The following is a 17,531-nucleotide window of genomic DNA, read 5'->3' on the forward strand; positions in this document are numbered from 1 at the left end:
ATGCATCCTGGTAATGGTGGATTTCATATTGCACTTTTCTGGCAAGAGATTTAGATGATTTTAAGCGCAATGCTAACAACTTCAAAGGAAAATAATTACTCGCAGCTATTGTTTATGATATGTAGCATTTGAATTTTTTTAAACCCCTAAAATATTATTTATAAAACAATAGTTGGGCATAGCATTTATGAAAAATGTATGCTTTATGTGCTGTGTATCTTTTTTCGTTTGTTTCTGTTTTTTTCGTTTTTGTTTCGGTAACTGTGATGCAGGGTTAGTTTGTGTGGGCTATGAATTCACGAAAAAGAAGGGCCCCGTTGAAAGTTGGAATATTGATTGTGTCAGAAAGTAGTTTAACAGGAGAGCCTTTACTAGTGGGCCCGGCAACTTTTATTTTTGAGCCATTAGCTTGCCATCTTTTCTGCCATTTTGTTTGTTTTTTTTTTTTTTTTTTGGCCTGGAATATGTAGTTAGTTCTTTAAGGTTTCAATTAATCAATAACAATTAGGGGGTGTTTGGCAAGATGAAAAAGTACTTTTTAAAAGCATTTTTTCACAAAACGAGGCAGAGTCCGCCACATATTTACTCCATGTACTGTAAAAATACTTTTAAAACCGTAGTTTGATTTCCATCCAAATACCTTTTTAGTCTAATTGGTAAGAAGTCAGCTCATAACTCATAAAGTTGTAAGTTGGAATCTCCCTACTGATATGAAGATCTTGATGGATAATCTGAAAGTACTTATATGAGTTCTTTTTAAGCCTGAAAGCATATCTTGGCCTGGTGAGCTTTAGATATCTAACTCATCTAAATTTTTTTTATTAAAAAAAATTCAATTTGGTCTCTTAACTTTTTAAAAATATAATTTTAGTCTTTTAATTTTAAAATTGTTATCAAAAAATGATGACATTGAGATTTTAAATATTGATAAAATATGTTTACTAGTATGTTAATTTTAATTTTCAAAATAATAGTGATTGTTATAAAAAAATTCATCATTTAATTCTAATGATTTTGGAGTTAAAATTTTTTTTAAAATTAAGAGACTAAATTAAAATCTTGTATAAATTTTTTTGAAAAAACTAAATATATGCTTTTATTTTCACATGAAATGAAGCTTTAAATGCTTTTATGTGTACAGGAAAGGGATATGCTTGTGTGTGTGTGTGTGTGTGTAAATCTGCCTTACGTTCTGGCCACACACGGGGAAGACAAACAACCCGCTACCTTACTTAAGGAAGAGGGGGAAAACTGAAAACCCTACCTTACTTGCATTTCCCAATTTTTGTTTAAAAGATCAAAATACATTGAAAAACAGAAATTAAGTTCAAGTTACAAAGTCAAAATCAAGGACAAGAATTAACTTTTTAGCATTAATATTGATAATTTGGATAATAAAAATTCTTACATAAAATTAAATTAACTTGCATGTATTGATTTTAAGAGAAAAAAATTAGGTGCTTAAATTTATATGCTTAAGGTATTTGGATTTTAAATTTAAAAATTAAGGTAGAAGTGCTAACAACCAATGTTCATGACAGAGTGAGTGATGTGTATAAGAAATGACGTTTGATCATAAATCTTTATTTATTTTCATGGTATCATGAGGTAATTAATATTATAAAAGGCTAGTTAATTTAATTCCATACTACTCGTTTTTATTTCTGAAAATTGACATTGTTGAATGAGAAGATTTTGTTTTCTATGTTTTTAAAAATGAAGTATTAAAATGATAATAAAATTAAATAACCAAATAAAAATTTAATATAAAATTATAGAACTAAGAGTATGGAATTTTGTCTTCTCATGAAAAAGAAAGCATAATACCATATATGACGGCAAGTCCAAGGAATTATTGGTCAATGTTTTATCAAAATCATCATAGTTGAATTGTCCTAATAAATGTTTCTACTCCTCCGATCTTAAATATAAGACCTTTATACTAGTGTGTATAAGGATCTTATATTTATGACAGAAAGAGTAGCATTTTTCAGTGTGAATCTAGAATGTATTCAACATTGTAAAAGTCAAACCAATCCAATATGAGTGCATTACTTACTTAGAAAAAATATTTTTAACTAAGGTTTTATTCAAATAAAACTATTGAGTACATGATAAGAGGAATAAAACGATAGAAACTTGATTGAAAATTGTATGGAAGTATAGATAGCTGTAGATTAATTTTCTCTATTTAATATTGTGGTAATATTTTGGCCAAAAAAAATATTGTGGTAATATGATTTCTAATTTTCTAAAAATTAAATTTCTAAAATATCCCGCGGCGTGCGGGCCGAAGTTCTATTCATTATCAGCAGCGTCTTAATAGTGTATAATTCCTTGGTGGTCCCTTTCCCTTATATTGGTGCATGAACGTTTGATTGATATTACAGTCATTCCCACGGAAACGCGATTTGCTCCAATAGATAAGCTGAATTGCAATAACGAGTTCTGTGTGGTTGGTATTATTAATCCAATATTGGCTATGATTCTTTTGTCCTTGTGCAGTTTTTTTTTGCTTTTTGTTTTTTTGGTGAAGTCTTATGCAGTTTCTTCTTTCTCCTGCGAAATTTCTCTGAGCTTTCCTTGCTATAAATGTAGTATTTGACTTCAATTATCCTCTCAGGTAGGTGGATCTCTCTATAACCCTAATTTCGACTTTCGCAGGCCTTCATCGGAGCTCCATTGATGGGTTACTATTACTGTAAACCAAGGCGTCACGATGCTCACACTTCGAACGTCGTTCTGTTCTTGCTCGTGGCCCTGACGCTTCTGGCCATACCATATTTGTTCTCGCGCGAAACAGAAGTAGTAGTTCAAGAGACGAAGATGAATTGGTCAGCTTTGATCCTAATTCTGGTTCTGATAATCCTAATTTTGGCATCGCTCATGCGATCTCCAAGAAAGGGTTACGGAGCGCCTCCTTGCTATGGATGTAGGCCTGGCTGCTATTGTTGCTGGTACCCCAAGAAATGCTGAATGAATTGTATTGTGTATGTCTTCTTTCTGTCATTATAATCTGCGTGTGTCTGCGCATCGGATTTTGTTTGTCAGAAATTTTATCTATATATATTTTATCCCCAGATTCCTAGAATCAGTTAAACAGGTTAATAAGGCGGGATAGGAAGTTACTTGTGAATTGATGTCTCTTGCGCAGATGTATTATTGAAGTGTGATCTATGTAATGATATCCCAGATCAGATTAATAAAGAATGTTCATATATGATGGTCATTGTTGATTCTGGCGTATTTGATTGTTTCTGAAAGGCAATTCCTGGGGACATTTTGTATCCGTTTTAAGAGTTCGAAGTTTCTTCTAAGCACTCTGGTTTGCAGAGAACATTCTCAAGGATAACAAAAAATATTCATTATTGGCCAAATCCGCTCTTTCAAAATAAATTCCCGGAAATATCTAAAACATTTGATCCGTACGAGGGAAATTGGGAGAAAGGGAGGGAAGAAAAAATGTTAATAGTTAGTAATAAAAAAAATATTAATGAGTTTGATTTAAAAAGAATTAAAAAAGTGAGGTTAAATTTAACTGATTTTATTTACTCTTTTATCTGACATTTTTTTTATCAAAATTTTATAATCCCACTATTTTTTATTTTTTTAAATCAAACTTATTAAAATTTTTCCTTCTCTTTCCTTCCCTCCAGTTCTCTCATACCAAACATTGGGTTAGGAAAACTTAATTCTTAAGTTGTTATAGTTTTATCTAAATTTTTAACTATGTATATGTAAATCTTTAAGTTAGTGATATATACACATGTAAGGCGACTATTATTAGCATAATTGTTTTTTATTTTTATGTTAGTGATATATAATTTTTATTCTATCATTTTATTTTTATCATCTTTTTTATTTTATATTTTTATGACAATTTATATGTTATTCGCATTAATTGTAATTAAAATTAATGTATTATGAGTACATGAATCAAAGCCTATAATTAAGAACTAAAAAAATTTAAAAACTTGATTAAAAAATGAATAAAATAAAACGGGAAAATGACCCGTCACCGAATTTTGGCCCATGTGACATGTGTCCCTACTCTAGCCCATTCTTCTTGCTTCACATGCACCTAAACGCCATGGAAAGCGGCTTTATAATCCATTTCGATCAATTCATTAATTAATGGAGTATGGCTTGTTGCGGAGCACTGTTATTAATGGACTTACTTTTTTGAACGTTTAAAAGCAGATGCAAAGTGGTTTAGCTGAGATGTCCTCCTCACCGACACGTTTCACAACAATATCTGCCATTCCATTGACATTGGCTTTTGTATTTAAAGGTAACGGTAAACAATTGACTTCGTCCAAACCCGCGTCAACTTATTCCTATAATCCTTACTTACTCAACAAGTTTTCCTTATTTTCCTATTTCTCATCACATTGATGATTCAAAGAGAGGCATGTCTGTCAGAATTCATCGTACACTTATTGTGTTATTGACTTCGTTTTGGGTTGATAGTTGATGTGTTAACTAGGCTTCCACGCGCTTCTAATACCCAATTAAGGACCACTGAATGTATTTGATCGTAATTTTAATCATCTGTAATTGTAAAACTAAGTGTTATGCTATATTCGGAACAAGATTACGAAATAATGAAAAGCAAATTTCACGATCCTCTTTCTACGACCAGGAGGAGCGTTTGTATAGTAGTTTGAAGGCTCAGACCCTATTTACTAAAATGGATTTTAGTCTTCAAAGTTCAAACCTTAAGTTTCCTAAATGGTTGCCTTTGCTAACCTGAATTTTCTTCAATAATATTTTCTACATCTAACATTCTAACAAGCTGGAAGTTGAAGAAAGTGCAAATGAAATTTGAAGTTCACTTTACAAGTAAATCTTTAGCGATTTTCAAGTGGGTGCTTTCAGCATAGAGAGGATGTGAAGAAGTATTTGAACCTACAATTTGTTTCAAGACCAATGAATCAATTTTATTCACAATACCTAACTACTCTTTCATGGATCAGTCCACGGCTCCTCAGACCACTTGAGGAAAGATGTTCGCTCTAAAAGTCCTACAACATTACAAAGATGTCTCTTGGCCTTGGGGAGCTTAATGCCATATCTTGATCTAAAATCAGAAATCAGTTTTAAGGGCCACCCCATGCTGCTAGCCTGCTAAGACCCATAATTAGTTTAACTTTATCTGTAACTAGCACCAACTATACGAGTCCATAATTAACTAGCTCACATGTGCACCTCGCAGCGTTGGATATAAAATATTGAATATTGACGAAAAGAAAGGAAATTATTCCTAAAATTGAAGTGAGCAGCATTAATTTGTAAACACTAGTTGTTTATTTCTGAAATGCTTTGTATAGCCATTTGCTATAAGACAGTAACTCGTTGGAAAAGAGAAGGATGACCTAATATCTGCAAAGAAATAGCAGAAGATCCACCAAACCCAATCTGCTATCATACACCAACATTATTGCCACAACGGGCATGCTTTATCGATAAAAAAACTCTCGCTGCCAAAAGCAGATAAAGTTATCAAGCCGCCACTTTCTTGGATGTGGCTGAATTGACAATGACAGCAAACTCAGGGCCCTGTGTAACAAAATATTTCAAGTTAAAAACTTGGCTTGCTTACTTTGGAGTTTGGATAAAGAACAATACAGTCATGTACCTTCAAAGAAGCACCACCCACAAGAAATCCGTCAATATCTTCTTGCTTTGCAAGCTCAGAACAGTTGCTCCCATTAACAGACCCTGAATACATAAGTAGTCTAGTGTCAATCTAATTTCTAAAGTTTGGGAACAAATGAGATTCTCAAAGGTAATCAAACATAACCTTGATTGAAGTATTTCAATTGATAAGGTTAGGGTCAGTTTAATTTCAACAAGAGGCTAGAGAAGGTATTGGTTTAAAATTAATACCATATCAGCCAAAGGCGTCACTATTGCAACCTCCAAATTACAATTAATTTACTGAATCTACGTTTGCACATCATTAACCTTTTACTACTTCTTATATTCTTGTTGACTAATCAACGATAATTCCTAGTTGGAGCAGCCAATTTCTCTTTACATCAGAGCCACCAAACGAATTTACTTTATCTGTAATAAAAAATATACGCATAATTCATTAAACACAAAATTATCTCATGTGAAACTTCAATTAAGAGACAACAAAATAAAATGAGATTGTGAAGGTTGTTTTCTCTTCTTTTTGAATGTGACATGAGAAAACTTGCAATTTAATCAAAATTGGGCCTTAAATTTTCATGATACTGTAACAATCTTGAAACTCAAATAAATGATCTACCTCCATAAATAATTCGAGTTTTAGACGCAACTTCAGCTGAGACATTCTTCTTCAGCCAATCACGTACAGCTACATGGACTTCTTGAGCTTGCTCGGGAGTGGCCACTTTGCCAGTTCCAATGGCCCATACTGGTTCATATGCAATAACAATATTGTCCCAACCAGGTACAGCATCTGCGCATAATGAGCATAGCAAATATTATATAAACAAACTGGAATCTCCCCCCCCCCCCTAACTCGTTTATCCTCAGAAGGTAGAAACAGAATATAAAGAAACATCAAGAATAAAAACCTCACCTGCATAAGCCTTCAACTGCTGGAAACAAACATCAAAAGTTTTCCCGGCTTCCCTCTCTTGTAACAGCTCCCCGATGCATGCTATCACCCCAACACCCTGGCTCAAGGCATAGGCGGCTTTCTTCCCTATAAACTGTTTGGAAGAATTCCAATTAATTTCTTGACCATTTTGCATCTCTTAGAAAGAACACTGACCATATTTCCCAAGAGAACTATTGTAGAAATTATCTCTGAAAATGTTCACCTCATCATTTTCTCCAATAATATGCCTCCGTTCAGAATGTCCAAGAATAACCCACTTGCAGCCCATGTCTTTAAGTTGCTCCACACTACAAGTGTCAAGTGGCAGTCAGTAACCAAATGAGTTATTAAATTGAACCAAGACTCAGGAGTTCCAACCGGCAACTAAATAACGGATATAAATATTCACATCCAGACTAGAACCACAAGAAAGAGCAAAATGGAAACAAGTGACGTCCATTATTTATTAAAAAAAAAAATTGTGAAAAAATGATCTGAAGCTTGAAATAATCTATCCGTGGAAGCCACCAATAGGAATTATGATGCAAATTAGAGAGTAGAGACCAATGCAGTAAAGAAAATGAGCAGGTCACAGCATTGGCACAATGCAGGCTAGACTTAATTATGCTGACCCAAATCATGCACTAAGAATCTGGGGAATTAAAGCCATGATCATCAGACAAAAATTATTCACTTGTAACTACCAAGGCAATTTTTTCAAGTGCATCTAAAATTACCATCCAACATACTTAACATTCTTCATCAGAGAAAAGTTCATTTATTGATTAGCATGCCAAGCTTGACAGAATAGAAGCCAACCTAATCTCTCCAGTAAAAGCACCTCCTTTTCCCACCCAAGAGTTCTGGGCAGATACCTCAATCCGATCTGTGATTGAGCTTTTCACCTGATCGATGTACACAAAGGGAGGTGCAACAACAACATCTGCACCAAACATTTACAAAAATTAGGCAAATAGCATTCCAAACTTAATTCGAGGCTTTTACTTAAAGCAGACTATGCAAGAGCTGAGGCAGCCACCAGACTCCTATTCTTAAATCCTTTTGGCACAAATGAACAGGTCCTCAAATTTCTGTCCTGTGCTCGAGTAAGTGAGCACCCCAAGATATCAAAGTTATCACACCATTTTGGATAGCTTCTTTACCAAAGTAGTCTAATCATGCAGTTGAGGTGGCCACTATACCCCAATGTTTATGAGATGGAGTATGTAGAGCACTATAATGTATGACACCATTGGTATAGCATATTTACCATATCATGTGCCAGTCAAATGGATCAGCATGATTAGATAACCTCATTTTCGATTTAAAAACTTGGGTCAACTTCATTTCCAGATTCTGAGGAGTCAATAGCCAGAAGAATGCAAGTTTACTCAAATACTGTCTACACCTTTCAATTGAAAAGGCGCCAAATTAAAGTTTTAACATATCTCACCAACATCAGGCTCCAATTTTGCGCTGTTCAAGTCAGAGACAAGCTTACTGATAGAGTCTTTTGTGCCGTTCTAGAAAAACCAAAAAAAAAAAAAAAACTCATATTTAATTGCAGATAAGATATTAAAGAATAAAACAAATATAACCACGCAGCATTAATGATTTCAATGGACAGCAAAGGAAATTTATATGCACAACAATCAAGTTGAATTAACGTCAAACATAAGAAATAGTTAGATACAAATCATGGAAAGTGGAAAAACAAGTAATTGTAACGTGACCAAAGGAAATGCGTCAGAAATAAATGCGTCTGAAATCCATGTTCATATCAAGTAGGGGACCAAACCAGGAAAAAATGCAAACAAAACATTAGAAAAACTAATAACGTATCTCAGAAACATCAAGAAACACTAAATTTGATGATTCACAAAAGTAGCTAATAGGTGGAAGGATATTTGTCAAGCCATGACAGAGCGTGTTACAATCAGATAATTCTGACATAAGGCTTTGTTTAACATATTTAATAGGAGGCCAGAAAGATTGGTGCGTTGCCTTGCTTAGATTTTCTTCATATAGTTAGCAAGGACTAAAACTATAGAAATTTCCTTGCTCTATTTTACATAATTTCAACAGTTCATCTATACATCCAGCTAATAGCACTGAGTATTACCCAATAAACATGCAGAATTCGTGAGTAGTACATAGTAGTCCAAGCAGTGTTTTTTTATGCACGAAATTTAGGAAATAAGAAACAGTGCTACACACCCTATGCTGCTATTTCAGTCTTTAGGAGGGAGAAAATGCAGAAGAAATGAAGAAAGAAAAGATTCATATGCATATTGTATTAATAAGAGACCAGTTAACAGCCCATGTTTGGTGATTTTATAAAACTAGGATAATGAGTATAACAATAAGCATACTTTGGAACAAAAAATGGTCTATCAGTGCTGCAACCCTCTTAAATAGATCCTAAAAATCTCCCTGAAGCAAGGTCCATGCCGTTACTTTCACATATAATATTTTGGTTGAGAATGACAAAATTAAACACTTAAGAAAGCACTGAAATTCAAATTGCCAACCGTAAGTATTGCAATTTTATAGGGAATAAAACTTTTCCATTACCCAAAAATTGGATGGGCAGGAAATAAAAAGGGGGCAAATAAGGTGGGAGAAAGAAGATACTTACACACTTCCAGTTGCCACCAACAAAAAACTGCAGCCACAAAAAAGAAAGAAAAGATTAAGAATTAAGCTACCAAGTCGCGACATGGGTAACCAGTAAAAACTGAAACCATGTGATTTCAGTGACAGCTAATAAAATGAGTTACGAAGGATAGACAGTCTTCTTACTGGAAAGATTTTTGAATTATATAGATTATTGATTAATCTAAAAAACGCTTTTCATCTCATTGTTACTGAGCATGGCAAAACATCACTGTAATTCATACGTTATGCTTGTAATTTAAATCACGAGTAGTTTTGTAATAACCTCTAACACAAGTCCTCACAATCAAAAAGCCCTTTCGAACTTGAAATGTGGACAGAGCGATGCCAACCATGCTTTGTACCAGAAATTTGAAAATAATGAAGAGAATGAGAAGAAGGATCCAATTTACACTTGGTGATAAAAGCTATGATACTGTTCAATGACCATTTCGACCCAAAAGAAAGAAGGAGAAGAAGTGAAAATCCTTAAGCTATTAACTTTCAGGCGAAAGGCTGAATAGTATCTATGATAATTTGTCATAAAGCAGCACCATTGTTAATTCATAAGGTGGCCAATCCCAAATTATTCTCGCAGCCAGAATTCGGTCCAATCTATGTTTTTTCTATATTCCCTTTACCAAAATATTAGCTTCAGAAGAAAGTAAATGCAGCAGCAGAAAGACTCGGGTAAACCAAAAACAATGTATAACTAATAAAAAAGAATCCCCATTTAAGAGAAATACATTCCCTGCCGAAATCCCAGGAATCCCCAATACAAGTCTCAACCATCAAAAACTACAGAATAAAAAACCCACGAAGATCTTAAATCCATAAAAGCGTTGGTAAAAACAAAAACTACTATGACGAATCCGAAAAGTACCTTGCCAGAGCCGGCCATGGTGACAACGCCACGGCAACCCTTGCCTGAGGAAGAGAGCCGGAGAGTGGAATGAACATGTTCAAACAAAGATTGAGTGGAGGACACAGATTGAGAGTTGAAGTAATCAAGTTTGGAGCAAGAGCGGCGGAGGCCACAGAAACTGGGGGCAACGGAGGTGGAAGAGATGGATTTGGGGCCAGAGAGTTGGGATGCGAGTGAACTTGAAGTTACTGCCATTGAAGAAGATGAAAAAATAAAAAAGATCCTTTGCTTTCCCCCCGGGTTAGCCTCCTTTCAACTTGGCGATGGTTTGCGGTGTTGGCGGTGACTGAGACTGGTCCTCTCACCTACTTATATAGCCAAGTAGATATCATGGTTTGTGGTTTCCACTCACGAGTCACAAATGAAAACGGATAGAGCCACGGGAGGACAACTGGACAAGGAGCAAGGCTTCATATACGCGCGCACGCGCGAGCTGGCACATGCATGGTAATGAATCCCCAAAATGTAGGTTAAAGAATCTAATTTTGGTTTGTTTCAGATACCTTCTATTTTTTTTTATAATTATGGAATCTAATTTCCAATTCTCCACTCAGTGTACACGCGCACGCGCGAGCTGGTACACGCATGGTGATGAATCCCCAGGCCAAAATGTGGTTCATGGAGTCTAATTACCACTTCTCCACTTAAAATATGTTTTACTTTGGTTTCATCTGAATACTTTTTAAATTTTTTTAACCAAGTTTTAGAGAATATAATTATCAATTCAGTAAAAATCATAATAAATATGAAATCATATGTTAATCTTAGAGAAAATAGTAAAAAAATATTTTGAAAAAAAATTATAAATAAGAACCCGTTATACAGATGAACAAATAACAACAATTTTCATAAATGAGTCCATATATATATTTTTTTAATTTTTAAGATTTTGTTTGCAATTTTTTCTTAATGTTATGGGTCTATATTTATAGGATAACTATAACTACAATTTGTAATAATACGTGGATATTCATAACATTGATTGTCTTTTGATTTTTTTTTTTCCTTCTTTAAAATAGTATTGTATTTTAAGATACACTTGGAAAAAAATTTTTTAAAGTGTTAGATGAATATTTACTCTAAATTGTATTACTCATATTATCCTCCTATTCAAAGCAATTGTCAATATTTAGTTTTGCTTAAACCAGACATGAAGCCAAAACATGTTTGTTATGTTTTTATCATTACTACTTTTTTGCCCGATATTTTTTTTTATTATCAACTTATCACCACTGCTTATATAAGTTCAGGGGAAAACAATTTGATTACGTGCATGTTTAATGAATAAAAATTAAATGCATATTTAATGGTCCATTGAACAAACAATTCTAAAAGTGGTTCATGTACACGTACTGATGACTAGAGAAATCATGCATGAGCATTGTTTCTTTCAATAAATAAATAAGTATATGCATATCTCTACTTTCATTTAATAAAGAAACATAAAATATTTCCCTATCATTCGTTCAAAAAAAAATCCCTATCAAGTATAAACAAATCACCACATTTTTTCCCACAATCACCATGGAGTTAACTGTATGCAGTGCATTCAATATTTAAAAAAAAAAAAAAACATAGGCAAGTCACTTGAAGAGAAAAGTTAGGATCCTGAAAAAGAAATGAAATATATGCTATGATAAAAATACCCTTTATTTATCTCCAGTTGATGCTACTAGCTAGCAAATGTGTTGGGAGCGGACTCTTGGCAAATACCTGAAATTATGGTTTGGGTAAAAAATTTGCCAAATATAGGAAAAAATCAGCAAACCACAGTTTTGGACTAAGAGTATGGTTTTGAGCTCAAAATCATGGTTTTAAAAGAAGTGAATTCATTATACTTTTAATTCAAATTGGAGAGTATGATTGTGCCTGTCAGAGTAGATCTCAACAGTAATATGAGTTTAACACCCCTTAATTATTTTTCTATAAACATATTTAATTTTATATTTTATAAATATATATACACATATTAATTAATTAATAATTATATTATCTTATATATTATTAATTGTGTTGGTAAAAAATATATTATTAACAATTTTATTCCTTCAAATTAAAATATATTATAAAATCTATCTTTTATGTAATTATCATATTAAATTATGCTCTTTTTAGTAATTTGCACATATAAAAAGTGCTTTTAATAACAACTATCTAAACACTCTCATTATTAGAATAACTTTTTTAGAAAATTTATTCTCCCAAAATATATTATCCAGAAGTTATTCTCTAAATTATAGTTTTGTTTCATCCAAACACCCCTTCAAACTGACAGTCTTACCAAGTCTAGCCCATGAATTTTATATAAATGGATTAAGATTTGGCAAAGCATGAAATTTTTTTATATAACTAATATCTATAATTGCAATTCAAGGGACGCGTTCAGATTCTCAAACGCGTGAAAATTTTTTTTAAAAAAAAATGAAGGGCGAGAGGTGTATTTTCATCCGCTGAGTGTACTCTACGCGCTCTATGCCCAAGTAAGGATAATTTCATGGCTTACAAATAATATTTGGATTCGTTCACCCAAAAAAAAAAAAATTTGGATTCCCGAATCTGACCACTATTCTTGTTTCTTTTTGTCCATGAATTTTTATTTCTTTTGCTTTTGCCTTTTTTTGTTTTTTAAGCTTCAGTGGCTCATACGCGTGGGTAAGACTGCGATTCTCGCCCAGTCGTGGCCCAAAAATTTTAACCCAAAAATAAAGACAATGTGGATCGCCGGCTTTTTCATCACATCCTCATTTGCCTTTGACGACCATTATCACAATCAGCTAGATTTTTTTAGGCCTACAGTTTCACTGTTTTGCACCAATGGGGCTGGGCTGGGTTGAGTTTTGTCGAAAGGTTAATTCCTCCTAATATAACGATAACGACGTAAGGTTTGAACTCGCTGAGAAAAATACTTAAGCAGTGTGCTGGACAAGAATAAAAGATATATATATTTTTATTGCTTTCAATAGATAAATATTGATTCTAATTATAAAGTTTTATTTGTAATCTGTAAATAATATTTTATGATTAAGATAGGAGGTAGTACTATATTTTCACATGGCACGGGGTCTAAATTGAACCTATACATAGAGAAATATTTTTAAAAAATAAAGAAATTACATAAAATTAAATAAACACACACACACACACCCCTTAGCTTCAGTTGAACACTGATAAATAATTTGTTCTCAAATTTCAACGTATCCAAGCCCACTTTTGAGTCTCCGTTCTGCCCTTGCTCGCGTCGCCACAGGTCCAGTCCAGAACAGTAATAATTGACAAGTCAGAGGTTGAAAGTTTAAATGGCCGAAACGACAAATTCTTCAGTACTACAGCTGTAGCAGCACCTCCGCAGCAAAATCCCGGTCTCCACGCTCCGGTATTCATCTTTGTGTGGGAAGCCGGAATCACCATTTCAATAAGAAGCATTCTAGATTTGGGCATGGCTCCCATCAACAAGTTTTGGATATTTTGTCTCGCTTTATTTTGCCTCGCTTCCCCTCTCATACAAGGTCTGCTCCTCAAATTCTAGATCCAGATCAATCGAGCTCGTACATACATACGCTTTGTATATTTTATTCCATTTCGTCCGTTTCTAATTTAAAATTTAATTTAGGTAGGACCGAATTGTTGCATGCATTTTATGATCGCTTTGATCTGCAGGATTGGTTAAAGTTGACTAATTTGTTTAAATTGCCGTTTTGATTTCACATTCAGGGTCAACTGCTTATCTTCAAGCTGACTTTTTTGTTTGATCTGCTTTTTACTGTTTTGGATTTGATATGTTCTAGGTCTTAACCTTTCGTGAGTCTTTATTGTTGTCCTGCTTTAATTGCTTATATGGGGCAGAATTGATAAAAATTTGGAAACTTGGGTGGCTACGCATCTTTCGATACAAGTTTCGACTGACAAGCAAAAAATGTGGTTCTTTTTACTTCCTAGTTGCTAGGTGCCAGTCAGATTCAGATGAGGCTGCGGAGACCACTGAAGCAAGTGATGTTGGCATTGTTGGTCAGAATACTGAAGATCTTGGTGGTGAGAGCTATTCCTCTGCTCCAGGAATTGATACGCTCTGCGTATTCCCAAAGAATGGTGCAAAATGTAAGAACCCTGTATACTAGTATCCAAAGGTATGGTTCACAGTGAGTTTCTTTTTTGTTGAGAGGATGTAACCTTTTTTCTTTATATAATCTAGTGGTTCCAGCTGGAGAAGAGACAGACCTGATCGTTGGTGTGAAAAATGATGGTAATTGAATCAAATCTGATACTTATTAATATATTTTGCCCTGCATTTTCATGGTCTTCTGTTCGGTAGTAACCTTTGTACTGGTAACCAATCACTGATCAGCTATAACATCTTTTGGCTTTATCTTCTCATTCTCTGAACATCTCTTCATCTTGGTAGATGTGTTACATTATTTACGGACTCTTCCTTGGTTACCCCATGTTTTAAAAATTTTGACAAGTTACCTGCTTTAATTCATTGTATGAACTGGAAACAGGGGAGGCAAGCTTGAAGGTTATTGCAATTAAAGCTAGTGTTCACTTCCCATATAACCACCACTATGTTGTTCAAAATCTTACAGCTCAGGTAATAATTGCATGCTCGATGTTGAATTTATTTTTCCCTTTCTTTTTGTTATCTACGTTCAAGACCTATGGTGAAGCATATGTTTAATTCATTGTTGTTAACTTTTAACCTATCCAATTATGGATTTCATCTCTGTCTCTATCTTGTGGCTTGTGTCATGCTGGACCTCAAGAATCGATGAAGTTTTTCTTTTTGGTGGAAAATTTGAACACACACACACACACACACTTACTTTTGGCTCATAAACTACTGTTGTATTAGTTTTCATAAGGAAAATATTGTTTTATTCATAAGACAGCTTGAGAATGTGGCTTCTAAGCATATGTGGGCATCCATTTTATAGACACTGCTGCTGGGAGTTGGGTTGAGTGGAGAAAATGGGCTTGAGAATGTTTGTTGATATAATTTTTATCCTTCCCTTTTCATTTAGAGAGCAGCAGTCACTCCTCCCTTCAGATAGACATTGCTCAATTATCTTAGATTTACAAATCCATCTGAAAGCATGAAATCTGCTGAATTTATAACTCTGGTATTGTGTAACGCATGCTTGTTCCATTCCTTCTGAAGGAACTAGGGTTTTTGATACTATGCTAGTTTGGCTTAAAATTAAATGGTAGCTTGTGTTTTAATTGCAGCTTTTTAATTATGCTTCTGTGCCAGCCTCAGCACAGGGTACTTTCCCATATACATTTGCTGTGAGCCAATACTTGCAGGTAACTCCGTTGTTTTGGAAGTCTAATGGATTTAATTTCACAGTCATTAACGTCAGAAAAGGAACAACGTTGACATGCCTAATTATTTTCTTTTCCTATGCAGCCTGGAGCTTTTGATCTGGTGGGAACCATTGTGTATGAAATTGACCAGCATCCATACCAAAGCACATTCTATAATGGCACTATTGAAGTTGTTGACGCAGGCAGTTTTCTTAGCGTGGAGTCTGTTTTTCTTGTTACTCTTGGAACTGCCCTTCTTGTCCTCTTTGTGCTATGGATTTATGGTCAAGTTCAGAACGCATCCAAGGTACTACAACTTTTTTTTAACGTGTTTTCCTTGAATGGATTTAATCTTGCAGGACCAAATCATTAATTTACTTTACTCTATGTATTATTGAGTTTCATTATCCTCTTTCTAATTAATTCAGTATCTGCTGCAATGAAATGTTTTACTAGAAAGATGCATATATGCTGCAAAATTAAAAGAAATGAATAATTACTCCAATCAAATAAGAAGGAAATCAAGTTGGAGAACTCATGTTTCCGTAATTTTCCTTGGCATCATAATTATCTGTAGTAAAAGAATCCATTACTCCTGGAGATTATAAGAATGTCTCTCTTGAAGGCTCTTCATTAGTATCTGTGCCTGTGTCATAGCTTTGTTATTATCAAGCACTACGCGTATACAATACTGAAACAGCAGCTAATAAGATATTTCAAACTCATAGCAGCACTTTCTTTTTCCTGGCTGGTTATTTTCATCTTTCCCCATTTAATTCTCATTTTTGCATATGAATCTTAGAAAACAAAGAAGGGCGCAAAAGTTGAAGTTGGGACTAGGACTACCTCAATGGATGAATGGCTTGAGGTGCGTGTTTATGCTTTAATGCTTTACTATGTATTTGACACTTGTGCTATTTAATGTCATGGTGACTTTAGTTGATTCCCAGCATAAGAAAAAATTGCATTTTACCCGGAACTAAGACCTCATTTTAACTTAACTAAGTAAATTTTAACAGCGTAACAAAGCACAACATACACACACACATTGGGAAAATGCGATACTGTCTTTTGAATGAGACTGAGAGGTATTTTGTGTCTTTACCCTAAAAAAAAAGAAAAGAAAAAAGAAAAACAGAGGAAGTTTTGTTCCATTTAAAAATTGATATACTGTTGTTGTAGTCAGACCTTACTCTGGGGGTGTAAAATGTAGTTTCCATATGAAGTCTCACCCCCCTTACTATGTATTTATACTTTCTCCCGAGACCATTAAATCTGAGTTTGGATTTGGCTTCTAATCTTATTTATTTCTACTGCATGTCTACTCCCAGGGAACTGCATACGCCATGTCGAACAACAAATCAAAGAAGAAAGATAAATAATTCTTCTCAAGTTCATATGTGCAAGACGACCCCGGAGTTCAGAATCCTGTAACTCAACTAGGTTGGAGAATTTAAAAGGGCTAAAGAAGTAGCACTACTTTAGGCTGAGAAGCTGCCTTTCTGTTTTAACTTATGGAGTAAATTTAACCATTCCCCCCTCTGTATGAAGTTTAGCCTGTCCAGTAGAGAGATGACAGGAATGAGTTCGGAGAAATACAGTTCCCCCCCCCCCCCCCCGAACCGGCAGATTTTTTTGGGGGGTTTATATCGTGCTGAGACTATCTAGATTCAGCTCTTCTTGTGCACTAAATTGGATTTTTGGCCTCTGGTCCATGTGTTGCCGTAGTTTATAATTTGTAGCGTTGCTGGTGTGGAGAGAGCCTTTCCACAATGGGTTAAGTCTTTTTTAAAAAAATATATTATTTTAAATTTTTTAGGTTACTAAATATACAGTCATGCCATATCAACGTGCTATATCATGTCTGCTAATAAATGACGAGTCCGGATCCTCTCTAATGGTATTTGAGGTGAAGAAGGAGAAAAAAGGGGAGATAGGTTTTGCTTTTGCTTACGTGGTCCTTTAAAAATTCCAGGCTTGTTGACTAGGTGACCACTCAAAAGACAACGAATGGGGTTGGGTTTAGTGAGATGAAAAGGTTAGTTCCTTATATATAAC

General features: G+C 34.3%; 2 protein-coding genes and 1 long non-coding RNA gene across 3 annotated transcripts; 2 read left to right on the top strand and 1 right to left on the bottom strand.

Annotated features, from left to right (window-relative positions):
* Window positions 1–2,343: 2,343 nt before the first annotated feature.
* LOC114725634 (uncharacterized) lies at window positions 2,344–3,233 on the top strand. Its single transcript, XR_003738430.1, has 2 exons — window positions 2,344–2,455; window positions 2,624–3,233. It is a non-coding gene; the product is annotated as an uncharacterized LOC114725634 (long non-coding RNA).
* A 2,014-nt stretch (window positions 3,234–5,247) lies between these two features.
* On the bottom strand, window positions 5,248–10,457 carry LOC114725632 (triosephosphate isomerase, chloroplastic-like). The gene is made up of 9 exons (XM_028912160.1): window positions 10,134–10,457; window positions 9,234–9,260; window positions 8,049–8,118; window positions 7,415–7,538; window positions 6,819–6,903; window positions 6,575–6,707; window positions 6,278–6,451; window positions 5,639–5,721; window positions 5,248–5,559 (listed from the first exon to the last, which is right to left on the bottom strand). The coding sequence occupies exons 1-9, from the start codon at window positions 10,368–10,370 to the stop codon at window positions 5,503–5,505; spliced, it is 990 nt and encodes a 329-aa protein (XP_028767993.1). The 5' UTR covers window positions 10,371–10,457; the 3' UTR covers window positions 5,248–5,502.
* A 3,048-nt stretch (window positions 10,458–13,505) lies between these two features.
* LOC114725633 (translocon-associated protein subunit alpha) lies at window positions 13,506–17,246 on the top strand. Its single transcript, XM_028912161.1, has 8 exons — window positions 13,506–13,681; window positions 14,112–14,270; window positions 14,365–14,415; window positions 14,672–14,760; window positions 15,396–15,473; window positions 15,577–15,780; window positions 16,276–16,341; window positions 16,805–17,246. The coding sequence occupies exons 1-8, from the start codon at window positions 13,612–13,614 to the stop codon at window positions 16,853–16,855; spliced, it is 768 nt and encodes a 255-aa protein (XP_028767994.1). The 5' UTR covers window positions 13,506–13,611; the 3' UTR covers window positions 16,856–17,246.
* The last annotated feature ends 285 nt before the right edge of the window (window positions 17,247–17,531 follow it).

Source organism: Neltuma alba, unplaced genomic scaffold (assembly GCF_004799145.2).
Source record: "Neltuma alba isolate B1F8T4 unplaced genomic scaffold, ASM479914v2 tig00012259_pilon, whole genome shotgun sequence".
Classification (NCBI taxonomy): Eukaryota; Viridiplantae; Streptophyta; class Magnoliopsida; order Fabales; family Fabaceae; genus Neltuma; species Neltuma alba.